The 19,372-nt window shown below is 38.6% G+C and overlaps 1 protein-coding gene across 1 annotated transcript in view; it reads right to left on the bottom strand.

The window, feature by feature from the left end:
- Positions 1-1,506: 1,506 nt before the first annotated feature.
- The window catches only part of LOC149540096 (uncharacterized), a 96,115-nt gene continuing 78,249 nt past the window's right edge, over positions 1,507-19,372 (bottom strand). Inside the window, exon 3 of the mRNA XM_089801293.1 lies at positions 1,507-1,895. Coding sequence (XP_089657419.1) covers positions 1,840-1,895 — 56 coding nt within the window. The 3' untranslated portion in view covers positions 1,507-1,839. The remainder of the gene's footprint in view (positions 1,896-19,372) is intronic.

Below are 19,372 nucleotides of genomic sequence, written 5' to 3' on the forward strand. Positions count from 1 at the left end.
TATATAATGCATGATATATATAATATATATTATGTTACATATTATATATATATACAAGACACTTATCTTAAAGATAATTTATCATCAATGAGGTAGCTCTGATAAAATCAATTTGACAGAAGGCAAAAAGCCTACAACACAATGGTAAATTGTGAGCCTCTTTATTGAGAGTCTTGGGTTTGAAACTACTTGAGATTAACTAATAATTGAAATAATTAATTGAAAATCAATGAGGTAGCACTGATAAAATCAATCTAACAGAAGGCAAAGAGCCTACAACACAATGGTAAATTGTGAGCCTTTTTATTGGAAGGTCTTGGGTTTGAATCTACTCGAGATTAACTAATAATTGAAATAAATAATAATAATTAACCTTGGCTTCGGCCTCTTACCAATCAAAAAAAAAATCAATCTGACAGAGACTACAACAAAGTCATGTCCCGTAGAGACGTGGCAGTGAAACACTTACATTCAAGAACTTCATAACACAATCGTCTCTTCTAATCATAAGAGCCCAATTAGTTAAGTAATTTATAAATACATAGAGGTCTATATATGAGACATAAAACAATGTTCATATAAACCATGAATACAAATACTCAATGTAATGAGTATATCACTTTGACTGATGCTATACTTCAACAGAAATAAGAAGAATGGAAATTTAAAGAGTCTAACACTAAATACAAAATAGTAAAATTGTAAAACTAAATACTAATGGTAATGTAATACTATTATAGAGTCAAATAGTTCAAAACTCACATTACATATCTCTTAGCTATATTTGATTTATGAGCACATACGATCATCGTCATATCAGATTTAATAATCGCTGAGCTTATCATTACATATTCAAATTTAAAATTCAAAAATATATAGTTTGATGCTAAATCGCTGATATGCAACAACAAAAACTTAGAACTGTAAATAAAAATCAGAAACCTATCTAGTATATAGCATGATGATGACTTATATTATCAAATCGTTTAAACTGTCATTGATTTTTTGCATTTAAAAATCATTAAAAGGAGGGTCAAAATACATAAAATAATTTAATATTATATTTTAAATTTTGTTTTTAATTAGAAGACTTCAGGAAGACTTCACCATTTGGATTCGAGTCTTCAGGAGACATCGCTGTGGAGTCTCCGATCTTTTTTGAGGTCAAACAGTCTCCGAAAAGCCGCGTCTCGATTTCCAAGATGTGTCTCGGAAGGGGGGAGATGCATCTCCCGATAACAATAGATTTCACCATTAATTTACTGCATCATAGTTTTTAAATCTGCATGGCAAGTCCAAATGAAGCATTTGTAGCACATGCCAGCCAACTTTATTTTCTAATTTGTAGTCTTTGAAAAGTTTAGCCTAATATGACATTTCAAATGCAAATCTGTTTCTAGTTCATACACTCCTTTAAGATTGAGAACTACCAGCCAATTGTTCTGCTCTAAAAGGTGACCTAGAAACTACAGTGTCTAAAACACTTTGGATCACGTCTTATAGATAGATCAATAACACAGTTTCAAATTTATAGTCAATCTCATGTTTCGCCTTTCTACACTGCCACCAGACCTGCATAAAGAAATCGTGACAACTTCCCAGAATGAAGAAATCGTAAGACTTCAGATATAGTCCCATAAACTATTCTTTAATTTCAAGCAATAAATAGCATATTAAAATTATATTTTTTTACAAAGATAGAGAAATGCAAATTTATGATCAACCCAGCTAAAATAAATCATTGAATTATATTACAATGTGACATCTTATTCAAAGGATATTGCTGTTGAAAGAACAAATTCAACGTCATGTGTACAATAGTATCTAGTACGCTGCATATTAAGAGCACATTGCCTTTTCCAACAATTCCTGCAGTTCTCCACTCTGGTATGCTTCTGTTGAAATGAAAATAAAAAAATATTATCAGATTGAAAATAAACAAACACTGAAATCAAAGCATTTATTTAATTTAAAGACACATCAAATATAGCGAAAAGGATAGATCTGGCCATATATGACTAAATGCAGACTGCCGTCTGTACTATTTCCATTGCAAATGCTCAAAAAATGAAGAAAAAAATATATCAAAAGCTTGGATAATTTATTTTGATGCATTTTGTTTCCTTAACCAACTCAATTTAGATGAAGATGACCTTATAGAGTGGAAAGTCAAAACAATTTTGGGAAAAGAAAAGCTGATAAAAGCAGCAAGCCAATTTATTAGGGCATTTTGTTTCTTCAGATATTAAAATCATAACAGACATCAAAAAATAATGCTATCAGATTTCCACAATTATGTGAATATTCACTTGTTATTTGTGGATTTGATTGTGTAAAAAAAACTGATCAAACAGAATCAAATCCAGAAATAACTAGTGAATAGATGTCAAAAAGCTTAGCACTCTCTGCTAAGTGATTTTTCAAAGCAATGCAGGGGGGTAGCCTTGGAAGTTCCTAGTTAGACACAATATTAGCAGACCAGTTCCTTGCAAAGGACCTTCATGGAAAGGACTACACCTATGCGATCTCATGGTTGGTTTATTTCCAATCAAGGTCTCAGGTTCAGGTGTGTTTAAATATTTATGGGGAGGATGGTAAGATGTGAGGTGGCTCATCTCAAACAATGGAATCATAATAAAAGAAAATAATATCTGCGGTGAAAGAACAGCTTGGCAGAATCTGAAACATGGGGAGAAGCCACTGGCTCTGTTACAAGGATGTTCAACCAAGAGCTGGACAGTTAAGGGCATCTGAAAATCTGCAGACATTATCAAAGATGGGAAGTTGTTGGGCCAGGAGGAGATTTGGCAGATGTTTAATATCCCACATTCACATTGAAGAACATTCTTTGTGCTTAGCGAGACATGTAATTCATTATCCCTTCCTAGACACAATAACTATGGTAATAATGGATTCACATCCTTATTGGCATGACGGATCACCTCTTCCCCGTGTCAAAACCAAATACATATACACTTCTCTCACTGATGATGAGATATTTATCCATGTTGATGCATCCTGGAATGTGAACCATGACCTTTTTGGCAAAAAGAAATTGATAAAGTGTGGACCAGACCTGTGGAGCTGAAGAAAAAGAATTAAAAATGCTTCATGTGGCATTTAATCCAACACAGGCTGCCGCTTAGCCTAGGAAGCCTAATGGAAAGCTTAATATTTGTACTTCTGCAGATCACCTGAAAGTTGAAAATATGCAGCATGTTGTATTTGACTACCTATTTGCTAAGGAAGCTTGGAGCCTATTTGGTATCTTTATTAATGAGAATATTAGCATCCTTGAGCTTGTGTTTGGTTACATTTAGACCCTCTAGAAGATTTTTAGTGTTTTTTGGTCTAATTTTTCTGTTGAGATTTTTTAGGCTTATTTGGAAATTTAGAAATGACAATATTTATAGTGGAAAAGATGGAAATATTAGAGTCTCTACAAAGACTCATTTACCATAACATTAATGTGCAGGTTAGAGTAACTATGAAGCTAGAAAGGAAAAAATTTGAGACCCTTCTGCAGGAAGGGACAGTTACATTCTCCAAGTGGAAAATTTCCAAAAGGCTACACATGGTCTAGAAGCAGGCACAGAGTGACCCCCCGTTGAAACAGACCTATACAACATAATGGCAGAACTTAAAGAGCGGGAGAATGAAAAAACAGGCTGATAAAGTACCAATTGCAGAAATTCCACTTGCTGCAGTTCCTGGAGAAGGTATATCAGTGGTAAAGTGGTGATACACTCATACAGTCAACACATTCATCAAGACAGAATACTGAGGGGGGTGGAAGGCCCATCAGGATGGATTGTGCGGTTCATAAGAAATAATAATGGTTTTCTCATGTCTCATCTTTGTATATCTGTATATATTTGAATATACTGTTGATATTACGTAACTGCTGTGATTGACTGTGCCGATTGATGAGTGCACAGCAAAGAGACTCGATATTGTAGTTTGGTTGAATTATAAGTAATAGAAAAAAAATCTTAATATTGTCTCTTAAGTATTGTAGGTACAAATTCAGGGATTTTCCTGTCAAAATGTCCCCCCAAATAAAATATTCGAAAATATTCTGCATGGCTCCCAAATTGGTATTTGGAGTTTTGCGTTCTACCCAGGAAAACTAATCAGAAGGCTCGTTACACCCTACGAAGAGTCAAATCACATTCTATCTTTAGTCTCTTCATTCCTTCCACACAAATTATAAAGTAGTATCTGAATGTAGAAAGGTAGCATATGGATTTGAATCATATTTTAACTTTTTCCAGATTGCTACCCTTCTAAGAATAACTCTTTGAACTCTCATTTGCAATAAAATTTTTGATTATATTGCACTATTGTCTCTTTTAAATTGATCATTTCATCTTCTTTGAACCATGCTTTCATATACTAAAGTTTCGGAATATAGTTTTCGTTTTCCATGTTATCATAGGCAGAATCATTTTGCAAAAGAGTGTTTGAATGAGTCAGCAACAAAAGGTTATTTGAACAGAAAAGAATCAATTAATGAATTAAACAGGTTTCGAGTTAAAAAGAGCACAACATAACACCTGATTATGGAAGAATAATCTGTACTATCAATTGAATATAACAGGTCCATAACTAAAGTTATTATAGATGTTATTTGCCTAACCCTAACACCAATGAAGATTTCAGCCTATGCATGGGCACACATCCTCATTGATTCCAAAAGCAATCTCTTCAAGGACCATAACAAAATAATATGTCAAGGGTCCAACTAGTTGAAATTACACCAAGTCCAGTACTTGCACCAACATGAGTTCCATGACGTGGGTGCCACGCCCTTTGCATCTCTCTGGGGTCATTTAGAGTCAGCTCTCACCGGCTTTAGTGCGAGGACCGGATTTGCCGCCTTTGCACTTTATCCGAGACGAAAACTGAGGTCCATTTAATCTTTAGGTGCCCCATCTACTACGATATTAGAGGCACATTCCACTGCTTTTTTAGAGACAGCAGATCCCTCTCGGCTTTTTTCAGTTATTCCGACCAGCGGTGTTTAGCTCTTTATCTCCGGGAGACCTCCCAACTCCAGGACCACACTCTACAGCTCATGTTTCCTCAAAGCCAAGCTTCCAATCAGCTCATTACCGCCTTTTTTTCTGCCCATACCCCCTCCCAGGGGTATGATGCAGCCACCTACCACACTCGTCTCTAGGCACACCAGATCGGTCAAGCATCATCGCGGATTCCTCAAACAATGGCACCCTATCTCTTGCATTTCTCAAAGACAGGCCCAAACCCTTGCTCGTCTTGGGCCTTATCCTTCAGTGTTGGATTTCTTTGTACCGAGAAAGGATAGTTAGTCCTTCTCTAGTTTGTTGTTGCTTCCCTTTATTTGCTTTCTTGTTTGTTCTTTCTCAGACGTCATTTGGCGCTCCTGCTAGGTTGCTCCTTTCTGCATTGTTGTATTTTTCAATCCCTTAGACCCTTGTTGGTATATTGTTGGACATTAATAGCATTATCTTATCTTATCTTATCAAAGATTATTTCTTCGTTTGTTTATGTATGACTATCTTCAATATCAACCTATATGGATGAACTAGATGACTCTATTGAAGTGTTAGGATCCCTATTTTTTCTAACTCAGGTATTACGGAAACTATAATGTCCCTTTTGCATATGTCTGGACTATGTGATTTTCCCATAGGCTGGCAGGAATGAGGGCTCTGATACCAATGTAATATTCCTGATCTCTGAGTGCTATTTTTGAATGAAATCTTTGTTGTAATTACTCTATGCACAAGTTCAATCTAATTCAATTGGACCAATTCTAACACACAAAGGTAATGACAGCCAGAATTGTTTAAACTTCAAGCAATATAATTTGCAATAATTCAAATCTCAAATGCAATATTTGTATAGATTTAATTTAAACACTAATATGCTCAAGTACAGAGAATTTTAATTATAAAGGTTGCACCTGTAGTCACGGTCCAAGGTAATGCTTTTGGAATATTACATTTGCAATTCCAATATGCACAGGTATCCTTTGGAATCATGTTGTTAGTATTGTTCCACCCTTTGATTACCTGGCAAGTTCAAAACAAATATTCGCCAACAGGCGGTAAAATCTACTATGTCAATGCTCGGTAGTTTCAACAAATTGGCAACGTTTCAGAAAGTATTGCGTAGGATGAAATTTATCTTGGCCCATCCAATGGAAGATTGTTGCCATGAGCATAATATGACCTTTGTTCCTTGTCGCTACTTGTAGTTATCATCCATGACCTCAACGTTGAAGGATAGGTCCCACCTATTCTAGCAAGTGCACAGGGAAGCCCATCAAGGTTCTTTGGTTGGAAAAAAAGCACTTGCATGATGCACTCACTTCTTAGACATGTATCAACGGCACTTGGGCATCTGGTAGTTCGATATGTTCAGGGAATGATTATGTTTATCTCATAGTTCCATGACATGCCGAGTCTTTGCGAATTGCTAATCGAGATATCTATGTTGAGACAAACTGACCTTGAGTTGGACTTGTATGAGTCAAGCAGGTGACTCATTGAGTCATGGCCAATTGAAAGACTTGTTGTGACTTGTCGAGTCCCAATGACGGAACTCCACTATAGACCAACTCTTTTTTGCAAAAAGAACATAAAACAAGGAATGTCTTAAGTTGTTTTTATCGAGCGACATGTCATACCACTACATGAACACCACCCTTCCCTACAACAGTTACAATTCCTTGATATCTTGTGCTTTGTTTGACAAGAGATTTGGAAATTGCATTTTTGCAATTTATCAATATTGTTTTTGGTATCATAAAAATTCGAGAAGATGGTGCACGCTATGGAGTTCTATGTGGTTCTAAAAATGCTAATTTGGTCTTGGCAACGAGAGTGTTCCAAGGGCGCTACCCCTTGACCCTACTGGGAACCACTACCCCTAGACCCGTACAAGGGGTGTTGCCCCTTGACCTCGTTGAGGTTGCTACCCCAAGCACTGCCCCCAACCCCTGCAAGGGGCATTGCCCCTTGATCCCCCTGGGGGTTGTAATGTCCCTTTTTTGTACTTACCCTTTATTGCTTTAAATTCCAAATTTGGAGTTTGGAGTAGATTATACTACAAATGATTTTGAATATATGTTACACTTGAAAATATAAGAAGCCTATGTTCACTTTGAAGCTATACAAAATCTTGAATAAAATATATACACATACATGAAAGATTATTATTTTGTATACCATAAAAAGTATATTTAATATTATAAATCTCTCCTAATATGACAACTTGAATTAATATACTTTATGTTGTCCCCTATTAATTCCCCTTACTTGATTCTTCCACTTATACCCCTCTTATAAATAAATTGGGTCATTATTTTATTACTTAATTGACCCCCTTTTGGTCACTTTATGTGTTAAGCCCCTCTCGATCCTTTTACTTGTATCTTACCAAGCATCCTTTGTTTATTCCCCCTTAATACCTTTCTCCACGATATTACTTCATTATCCTTGTCAACGGCTCCTCTTATCACCTTAAAATGTCGTGCCTTTTTTCCTATGTATTATCGTTCCTTATATATACACCCCATGTGGTGTGTAGTGTAATATGGACCTTAGTTTATATTTGAATTATGAGTATATATAAATATTAATATTATTATTTTGAAAATATATGTTATTGATAATCAGTTTTGAATAGTGTTATAAAATGGATTATGCTAAATATTCATATATATTTGTTGCTGTGATTATTCAATGTCGATTCCTTTCTTCCCTACCCAGGATGACTTGTAATGGCATAAATAAGGTGTTGCAATTACAAGGGTTATTTGTTAATACTCAATTATTTCTTATAAGCTTATTGACTCAATATCGTTCAATGATTTCATTGTCTCCAGGGCAACGATATATTTGAATAATTATCACTCATATATATAAGATATATTAATGATGATAGTACATTTACATTTTAATCATGCAAAGTATTATATTATATTCTATTTAATTATTTATAACTGTGGGGTTCCATTTTAGGAGGGGTCATAACAAGGGTGCTAACCCCAAAACCCTGCAAGGGGTGATGCCCCTTGACCCTGTTGACTCCAACCCCCATAAAATACACAACTTTGAGTTTCCACAATACGAATCATTATGTACACTCGTCATTAGTCTTTGTGGATATTACTTGATGTATATCTATAAAATGCCTATTGTTGTGTTCAATAATATTGGTTATCTGTCAGTGTATTAATTTGTGTTTGTACTTTACAACTTTGTGGTTGATGTATGTTGTATGTGTAATAATATGTACTTATTCTAGTAAAAAAAAAATCAAGTTTGGACTAGAGGCATTTTGTCAAACAGCTGGCATGTATTCCCAGGTCTTTAAGTTTTGATATTGCTATAAGAAATCCAACTCTAGAAATACAGTAATATGACTAAAAATACTTTGAAAGAACAATGTGAAAACTCAGGAAATGACAGTCCGGAATTTATATTACTCTACTACAGCAGTCCTCTTACAAAACTTTCTATTCTGAAAACATAGAGTGATTACATGAATGTATACCACATACTTATTAATGCTTGCATTACCAACATGAGTTTATAACAGAAATAAGTAGAACCTGGTGTAATTCGCAGATGACTAGGGAGTTATGCTGTTGTCTACGGTATAGCTTCAGTGATCTCAGTTCTAGTCTATCAACTTCCAATAGCTCCAGCGTGCTCACCAGTTGCTGGAAACGTGTCATAACATAGTATTCTTATCCCATGACTTCACTGCAGATAACAGTGTCCTGTGGGTGAGCTCGTGGTAAGGTTAGGTGTGCCAGCAGTCTTCCTTCCACTAACCTGTGACACTTGCTACTGTCACCTCCTTGCTGAAGTGAACGCTACCAGTGTTGTCACCATATATCACCGCACCAGACTAAAGTAGGGGTGCCAAACATTAACGCAGCTATGGGGACTGTTCACCATGCCGTCCAGCTTCCTTCAACACTCACTTGCATCTCTGCTACCGTTGGTATGATGCCAGGCCGAATGCTGATAACGTCTGAACCAATGTCATATGAAAATGGATATACGCAAGGTTCTCTCCACCATTATCTCAGCTAGGGAATAACAGACCTCTCTTCCTGCCGTCCAAACATAAAACACAGTTACTGACCTATACGTGCCAAGTTCCTGGAGCTGACTTTAATCTCCTGACTTTCTTCTGTTGTAGGAGTTCCAGCTTCTTATAAATCTTCAATGTATCAATTCGAATCACAGCTCTGAAATGTACTGAGACACTAGGTTTGCATCTAGTCCCACCTTTTTCCTTAAGGGGTTTCGTCCCTAGGGAATATCCAATCACATTCAAGCAACCGATTAGGATTTGAATAATAGCATATATTCGTGGTGTCAATCCCAATGTAGCTCCACGCTTTTATAACCTTGATATGAGGGAAGACACAAACAACTTGGCAATGTGGGATAAAAAGCCAATTTCGTCTTTTAGTCACTTTAAGTTACTTTTGTCATAAACTAACTTTAAATCATAAAGTAACTTTATATTTGCACTTTATAATATTAGAGTGACTTTATTATTATAAGTTACTTTATAACTTTATAATAACATTAAAATATTTAAATAAATCACTTAAGTCACTTTAACTTTAATATCTCTTGAAATACTTGCCTAATTGCCATGCTATCTGAAATAGGAATCTCTCCTCGTAATTCCCCATCTGACCAAATACACTTTCTAAAAATAGAAAGGGTCCATCTCTATTACTCTTAACTTACTTTAAATAATAAGTATGGCAAATGAAGTCCAAATGATATCGAATGAAAACCAAATCCATAAATCCCTGAATGTTGGAGATGAATCAATCCTCAGAAGACCCTCTAACCATCCTCATTGGCCTACGAGGATCCAATATTAGGCTAATCCCTAAAATTTTGATGCTAGCAACAAACGAGGACATTACAGTCCTCCCTTCTCGAGATTGCTTGCCCTCAAGCAATCCAACGATCACAGTGAACTCCAACCTCCACCTGGATCCCAAATGAAGTAGTATGTGACACCCCTGTTATCATTGGACTAACTAAATACCACTCACATCATCAGGACCAACAACATGACCTGCAGTATAGCACTCAAAACTTGTGCTAATGATGTAGGAGTTAGAATATCACCAAAACAATCCCCCACAAGAAATATCTTCATCTTGGTCCCCACCCATATAATATAAGCTAGACTAGAATGCTGATCAACAATCCCTTGAAGAGACGTAGCTACAGGAGAACCATATGCACTCATGCCAACTGTATCAACCATAGGTGTAGCCACGTCAAAATCTGTGTACACAGGAACATTACCAACTACCACAACACAAAACTAAATCTTTACAGATGGTGAAAACTGAGCCCAACTCCACTCAAGTGAGTGATCAACATCGACCTCAAACAATGGATTGTCATACGACAATGTTGCATCCATGTCAAACATAGGACTATCCATGAAGTGAACATCAACACTTTGTTGACCTATAGTGTAACATGACTCTATCACTACATCACTCACCTCATCAACAATAACAAGTGTACTATCATCGGAGCACACATATACAATCGCATGCATACTACTAAACTCCTCATTGGATGGCTCAATCGACACAAAAGTGGCTGCTGATATGACAATATCCCTGCATGCTCCTACTCCCACTATCCTTGCATCACCATCAAATACATGATCTGGGAAACTCGTGCCAACAACTGCATCATCTAACTTAACCTGACATAAATTCTCATCACATTCCACCTCAATTGTGCCCAACTCATGCAGTGTCTCATAAGATATGTCCCACAAATCTAAAGCTGCAACTATATCATCGCATTTTGCTCTTCGAAATAACAATATCATGCTCTACTTAAATCTCAAATTCGAAATCAATTGGGTCATCTGTTTGTGATTTTGATTCATCTCATTCACTAGCACATCCAACTTTTTCACAATACCCTGTATCTCAGAATCTCCCTCCATTGGCGGAAAAGTACGCCCTCTACGGGTGTAATGAATACCAAACCTTTTGTCACCATCCATAGCACTGAAAACCAAGTCCTCTATCTGTGGGTCAAAAGAAAAGTGATGAGCACTCCTCATAGTGTAATGCCGATAAAAACTCGCAATCTCTATCAAGGGCTCATCATCATCAAACTGGAAATCAAAAAATGGCTCCAATCTTTGACTCTGAACTATTGGTCGGGCAGGATCCTGGGCAACCCTCTCAGCAAGTCCAACCACAAAATCCCTATTGGGAAGCATTGTAGCCAAGGTCTCTACAATCTTCCTCACCAATCGTCGAATAGCACGAGAGCCCTGAATGAGAGTACCCTCAAATATACTATATGAAACCTCCTGCAAATCCGAACTCTCAACCAAATACTCAATGAATGACTCAGTACAGTAGAAATTATATGTGGAAGCATCAATATGTTCACTTGCAATCCACAACTGATCTCTCTAAAAATGTGACAATGCCAACTGTCCAATGCTACCAGTTGTATGAAAAGAAGGAATAGATTACCTTCCAATAGAAGGAAGCAAATCACCATGAGAGCCCGTCTCCACTAATGTTCTCACCTCCTCTATACATACTACACTCATATCCTGAACGAATGTGTTCACCACATCATCACACCCCTCATCCTCAACCGAAGAAGCAAACTCACCACCAACCACAATATGTAACTGAATAGGTTCTGGGACTGGTGTTGACTGTACCCGTTCTAACTCCCTGATAACCTCATCCAACTGTGACTGTGACTCCTAGAGAGCCAACTAAGTATACTAAAGAGAGTCCACCGTCACCTCAAGCTCCCAAGTGAGCTCAACCACCTCCTCTTTCCCTAAAAATGTCTCATAGCAGGTGCTCCCCCACTCCAGAAGGTAATCTCTATCATCAACTAACTGAGTAACTATGATTCAAAATCCTAACAACCTCTCGAAGCACATGAACCTCTATTAGGGAAGACTACTATCATTGTGCTCATCTGACACAGGAGCACCCCAACCAATTGTAGCTAGCATATGACAAATAGCATCATAATGATCAAGAGATGAAGAAATATCACTATCACTCACCTTTAGCTGATAAGTCACATGATGCCTTTGTAACCCCTAACTCCTATGCAAGCTTTGTGTCTCACTAATTGCACTGTGATAGGAAATTGAATCAGAACTATCCACCACAAGATCACTCATACATGTTCTATCTTCCTTGCACAATTCAACATCTGAGATACAACTACTATGTACCTCAAACAACTCCTCCGAAGAAATAGAAGCCCTCGCAATATCAATCTCCCCACATGTCTCAGCTTCCACCTCAATAGTAAGATCTTGTAAACATCAATCCTAGGACTCATCCACAATCTCCTCAGAGTCATCACCCAATATCTGACAAAAGGTATCATACTCAGTGCAACTCATAGCATCATCCAACAAATCACTAGAGGTGTCCATACTATCTGCATCCCCATCACCTAATAGAGCCTCAACTGTCGTCACCTGACTCTATGCTAGGTTGTGAATCAATAACGCTAGAGCATGAATCCACATCTACTAACTCTACTGTAACACCCAAATCACCGACATCACAGCTGGGTGACTCCATACATACATCAATCTCACCTGAGGAAGCAACTGCCTCCTGCACTAGAGCAACACTAGACAACTCACATACAAATCTCCAATAATAATTCCCTGCTCAAGAGAGCCTGAAGTATTGGTAGTAACTACTGCACCAACTATCTCTGCACTAACTACAACTCTAGGGGCCTCAATGTGTTGAAGCTTAGTACCGCTATCCACCAAGGGTATTGACACATCTACTAATCTCTGTGAAATGGGTCCATCATTAACACTGTAGATAGGACTAGCAGATGTCATACTAAATACAAGTACATCTGCATCATGGACACCTGTCAGGGAAAACTCAAGCTTCCTTCCCTGCAACCTCAATGTCGGCCTTCTAAAGACAAAAACCATATACCTCGCTACCCTCTCAACTATCTTTTGATCTGACAAGCTCTCCGCCAACCTCTATTGATGAAGCTTAAGATTTTCCATATTCTCCTACAAAGCATTCATTTTGATGCTAAATTCCTCATTACTCCACCGGCTTCTGGAACTACCAATCCTCCTATGTTTGTCCATAGGAATAAAAAACTAGAGTGCTGGTCACTCCAAATGCAACAACAAAACTGAAAATAAAATAGCATTCCTACCCCACAGGATAGCAGGAAACTAGGCTCTAATACCATTGTAATAATCCATACTTATTCTGGTCAAAGAAAATCAAGGTTGGACAAGAGGCATTTTGTCAAACAGCTGGCATGTATTCCCAGGTCTTTAAGTTTTGATGTTGCTGTAAGAAATCCGACTCTAGAAATACAGTAATATGACTAAAATACTTTGAAAGAACAATGTGAAAACTCAGGAAATGACAATAAGGAATTTATATTAATCTACTACAGTCCTCTTACAAAACTTTCTATTCTGAAAACATAGAGGAGTGATTACATGAATGTATACAACATACTTATTAATGCTTGCATTACCAACATGAGTTTATAACAGAAATAAGCAGAACCTGGTGTAATTCGCAGATGACTTGGGGGTTATGCTACTATCTACGGTATACCTTCAATGATCTCAGTTCTAGTCTATCAACTTCCAATAGCTCCAGCGTGCTCACCAGTTGCTGAAAACGTGTCATAACATAGTGTTCTTGTCCTGTGACTTCATTGCAGATAATAGTGTCCTGTGGGTGAGCTCGTGGTAAGGTTGGGTGTGCCGACAGTCTTCCTTCCACTAACCCGTGACCCTTGCTACTGTCACCTCCTTCCTGAAGTGAGCGCTACCAGTGTTGTCAACATATATCACTGCACCGGACTAATGTAGGGGTGCCAAACATTAACGCAACTATGAGGATTGTTCACTATGTCATCCAGCTTCCTTCAACACTCACTTGCATCTCTGCTACCGTTGGTATGATGCCAGGCCGAATGTTGATAATGTCTGAACCAATGTCATATGAAAATGGATATACACAAGGTTCTCTCCACCATTGTCTCAGCTAGGGAATAACAGACCTCTCTTCCTACCGTCCAAACATAAAACACAGTTACTGACCTATACGTGCCAAGTGCCTAAAGCTGACTTTAATCTCCTGACTTTCTTCTGTTGTTGGAGTTCCAGCTTCTTATAAATCTTTAGTGTATCAATTCGAATCACAACTTTGAAATGTAATGTGAGACACTAGGTTTGTGTCTAGTCCCACCTTTCTCCTTTAGGGGTTTCGTCCTTTGGAAATATCCAGTCACATTCAAGCAACCGATTAAGATTTGATTAATAACACATATTCGTGGTGTCAATCCCAATGTAGCCCCACGCTTTTATAACCTCGATATGAGGGAAGACACAAACAACTTGGCAATGTGGGATAAAAAGCCAATTTTGTCTTTTTAGTCACTAAAGTTACTTTTGTCATAAAGTGACTGTTGGTGTAAATAAGTATTTACTTATTACACTTACTTAAGTTTACTTAGGTTAATGCATTAGTTAATTATTTTGCATTATATTATTATTTTTATTTGTGAGACACTTAGGAGTTTGCACACCTTTTGAGTTGTCATGTAGACAACACAGGAGTACGCAACTCTATTTAAGTACATGGTGTCTACAACACTGTTTTGCGTGTCCCACCCTTGTAGGCTTATCCTCTCATCACCGCACTTCCGTACTTAATGGAGGATAACCCATATCTAGTGGACATGCTCTTGGTTGTATGACACATCATGATGCTAACTTCTATGCATTCTAGAAGCTCTCCTGAGGCCTTTATATTCAGGCACTCCTAGTGTACTCTTATGATGAACTAGTTATTGAATACATTGTTATTCTGATCATACTCTCTCTCTCTCTTTGGTCTACTGTGTGCTTGTGTTTGAGTTCTTAGTTCCTGAGTGAATTTTGCCCTTAGGCAAATTCTTACATGGTATCAGAGCAACTTGGAGATTTTCTCATCACAAGCTATTTGAGACCTCTTACTTGCTTCATCACCTCAGCCTGAATTCGGAGTGCTGCAGAAATTGGGAGTGTCTAGCACCAGATCTGACCTCGCCATTGCGTCCGAAGTACTGAACTGGTGAAAATCGACTATAAGCACACCTACCTTGGCCCAAAGTCGACCGTGAGGCAAAAAAATTTTGCAAATTGAAACCCGGAGGCCCAATTTGCAGTATGGGTATGGTCTTTTTTACGGATTTATTTGATTAATTTCAGATCTGCAATTTATTTTTCCTCTGTAATTTTCGTCAGAATTAGCGGAATTTTTTTGCCCTTCGGGCACCTAGCAGACAAAATTTTTTTAGCAGACCCAGGCAGTGACATCCCAGATCTGCTATTTTTGAAGATATTTTGTTGCAGGGTTTATTTAATAAACAGCAGGAATATCCCCCCGCGGCCGTACTATTCAAATCTGCACACAACTTGGCGGGAGGCAAATCCGGTGAGGTCCTCAATGCCGGCGCGGGTCAAACTCCACCATCTCGACTCCCCTCCACACTTTCCCAACGGGACTTGCTTTGTTTGTAACTCTGCGGCTTCCTCATTTTAAATTGCGACTCGACCCTCGTTTTAGTTGATGTGGGACTAATCATATAGCCCACCGGCCGTTAAAACCACTTCTGGAACGCGTTCTCTGAAATCCGACAAAGAGTGGATATTCTAGCAGCACACTGGTTTTTTGGCACGCAATTAAAAGCCCGCAGACCTCCAAATCGGCGATTTGCAGAGACTACTACCGCGGCTCATTTCCGACGTCACTGCAACTTTCTTTCAGCAAGTTTTTTGTTTCCGTCATCGGCATTCGCAGCGTTTGGAGACTTCCGACCAAGTGATTTAAACTCCGACGCCGCTGTTTCCACACTTTCCGGCGGTGATTTAACTTCTCCTGCGCGCTGAGATACTTCCCGCCCACAGCAAAACAAAGCCACGTGGCCTCTAGCCCCAACTCCAGACTCGGACACGTGGACTGGCTCTCGCGTGGACCAATCACAGACCGCCACACGGCCAAGCACGCGGGACTGCCACGTAAACTAGTGGAACCCGGTGTTTTTGCAATGCACGTTGTATAGATAAGACACATCAGCAACCATACAGTACAGAGCATCTATGTCAGCTTGCCACGTCACCCAAGGGCGTGAAATTTTTGCTGACGTCACCATTTGCCTGTGTTAAATTTGACACCCGTCTGGACGTCATTTCAGTCGTTTTCAAACTACAGTGACAGCCGTTTGACCGTCAAATTTAGAACCACAGTTTCTCCTCCAGACCCTCTCTAGATTGCTTTTCAGTTTGGCAACCTGACTTTGCAAGCCGATATCTCGGACATCCAGACTGTGATTTAGGTGCAATTTTTTTTGAAATCAGGTAGAATTTCCTGAATTTTCCAGTGATATTGTTGTTTTCTAGTTTTGGTGCACAAATTTTGCAGAATTTGAGTTTTTTGGTGACTATACCTACATAATCCTGCATTTTGCAACTTCAGAAGCTCCGTATAGGCACATCTGGTCACTTTTTCAAGTTCTGTTTTTTTTGAAAGTGCGTGTTTTTCCGTCTACTTTCCAAATCTGAAGTCAGATTCTAGGGTTGTGTGGAGAAATTTCTCACTTTCAGAATTAGGCCTTCTTTGGCATTGTAAAGCTTTGATTCTTTTTCAGAATTGTTGTATAACTAAGCTATAGTGCTTAAGTGACAGATTTAAGCCTCATAAGGCAGTTGTAAAAGCAAAATCAAAAAGTCCACTTTGTTCATTTTGACAAGTGGCCCATTGTAAACGCACTACTTATAAAGTGCCAAAGCATCTTTTTTGGGGGGGTTTTTTGATTGAGTGAAAAGGGGGGGGGGGGGGGGGGGGTGTACTGTGTTTCGTGTCTCTCTATCTTGTGCTCTTTTCATTTCTGCATCATGGGTTTTAAATGTCCTCCTTTAACTTCACGCAACTATTCTACATGGAAAGATATTGCATGGAGTAGATTAATGGAAAAAGGATATAGTTTGTATGTTGATGGTACAATTACCAAAGCTACTGATGCTAAAGAACTCATGGATTGGACAAATCAAGATCAACAAGCTTTAGGTGTAATCAAGAGTTGTGTAGATGGGGATCTTCTCTATCACATTAAAAATTGTTCAGAATCTAAAGAAACTTGGGATAAACTTAAACAATTGTATGGTAAAGTGGATGAAGAAAAGGGATTGAGGATTGAGGATGATCTCCTTCTCTTGGATCCTAAGAATTATGACACAATTCAGGATTACATCATTAAAGTCAATGAGTATAGGGCACTTCTTAAAGATTGTGGAAATCCCATGAAGGATGACAAGTTGATTCATCACATCTTGAAGAAGCTACCTTCTGAGTACGCCAACTTTGTTTCGAGTTTTAATAATCACAGGTTAACCATGGGATCTGCTTACTAGAAGCCTTCCTTTGATGGATTTGCAGATATGTTGATTGTTGAACAATCTCACTTGGTGGATTTTGGACTTCTCAAGTCATCTAAGACAAAAGCCTTAGTGGCTAGTGATGATCACAAATCAAGTCAAGGGGGAAAAAGCAATAACAAGAAAAAGCAGTGGAAGCAGAAAACACAATCTGAGACACAACATGACTCCTCTCAACAAGGCAGTTCTTCTTCAAACAAGAAAGGAAGTAATGAAAAGAAGGACAAACTCTTTTGTGCATATTGCAAAAAGCCAAATCATGACGAGCATCATTGCAAGACAAAAAGAATCGATGAGTTAGAAAACCTACTCAAGAAGAACAAGATTCAAGTGCCAGGTACTTCCAAGGATTTTTCTCCTACCTCTTCAAAAGGTAAAGGTCAAGCACTTATGGCAAACACAAGGTCTTCTTCGGAATGGATACTTGACTCAGGTGCCTCTTACCACATGGGTTCTTCAAGGGAAGACTTTTGTTCATTGAGTAGTCAAAGGTGGCACACATCTTCGTGGGAGATGATACTAAAATGGAAGTTGAAGGTAAACGACATGTTGAAATGGAAGATGGGGAATTCAAAGACGTTCTCTACGTTCCAAATCTAAGCTCCAATCTCTTATCAGTTTACCAAATCACTCACCTTGGAGATGGTCATAAGGTTGAGTTCCTTCCAGATTCAGTGATGGTGCGAAGTCTAAAAGATGATTCATTAGTAGCAGTTGAGAAAGTCAACTATGACAAGAGGCTTTATTCCTTCTCCCACTTTGTGCCTAAGAGTCCTTCTCAAGCCTTGTTAACTCACTCTACTTCAAACATCAACTTATGGCATGAGCGGTTTGGTCACCTTGACTTCTGCTCTCTTCAGCAACTTTGCTCGAAACATATGGTCAAAGGTCTACCTAATATCAACTTTTCTAAGGGAGAGTGTTCATCTTGTTCAGTGGGAAAGTATGATAAAGGGAAGTCTTCTCGAGCTCCAGTTGTTCTTCAGCTAGTTCACATGGTATTAGCAGGACCCTTTGCAGTGACTTCAGTCAGCCAAGGCCGCTACATACTCACATTTGTTGATGACTTTTCAAGATTCACTTGGGTCTTCTTCCTTCATCACAAGAATGAATTGGTTCACAAGCTTCAAGACTTCAAGACTCATGTTGAACACAAGTCAAGGAAAGCCATCAAAGTATTGAGAGTGGACAATGAGAACAGATATGTTGACAAAAGACTCAAGAACTTTTGCAGAACTGAGGGGATTGATCTTCAGAACTCACCAGTACTTAGTCCGCACAAGACAGATGTTGTAGCTATAAGGATTAGGACTCTCAAGACCATCGCAAGTTGCATGATAAAGGCCAAGTCTCTCGATCCTACATTAGAAGTTGAAGGCATTAGCAGTGCTACTCACATACTTAATAGGTCTCCTCATCCAGCCTTAGATGGAAAGACTCCTTTTGAGGCATGGTGCGTCAGAAAACCAGTTGTGAGTCACCTCAGAGTCTTCGGTTGTCCAACATGGGCTAACCTATCTTCCAGGAGTTGCAAGGCATCGACACCCAGGCATGTACCTTTATTGGTTATGAAGACAATGTGAAGGCTTACAGACTGATGGATCCAGAGACTCGTGAGATTTTTGTGGAGAAGGATGTTCACTTTGAGGAAAGTTCTCCCAGCTTGTCCTCTACTCCTCTCCGCACATCATACACAATGGAAACTGATAGTGACACCAGCGATAGTGCTTCAACAGGTTCAGACACATGGGGTTCTATCGACAGTTACAGTGAGAGGTTACATCAGTCTCGTCCATGTGCTTACATTGCCACAGTGAAAGGTCCATCTTAGCATGTT

The sequence above is a fragment of the Cupressus sempervirens genome, chromosome 9 (assembly GCF_028749045.1).
Source record: "Cupressus sempervirens isolate cs-2001-9-10 chromosome 9, ASM2874904v1, whole genome shotgun sequence".
NCBI classification, from domain to species: domain Eukaryota; kingdom Viridiplantae; phylum Streptophyta; class Pinopsida; order Cupressales; family Cupressaceae; genus Cupressus; species Cupressus sempervirens.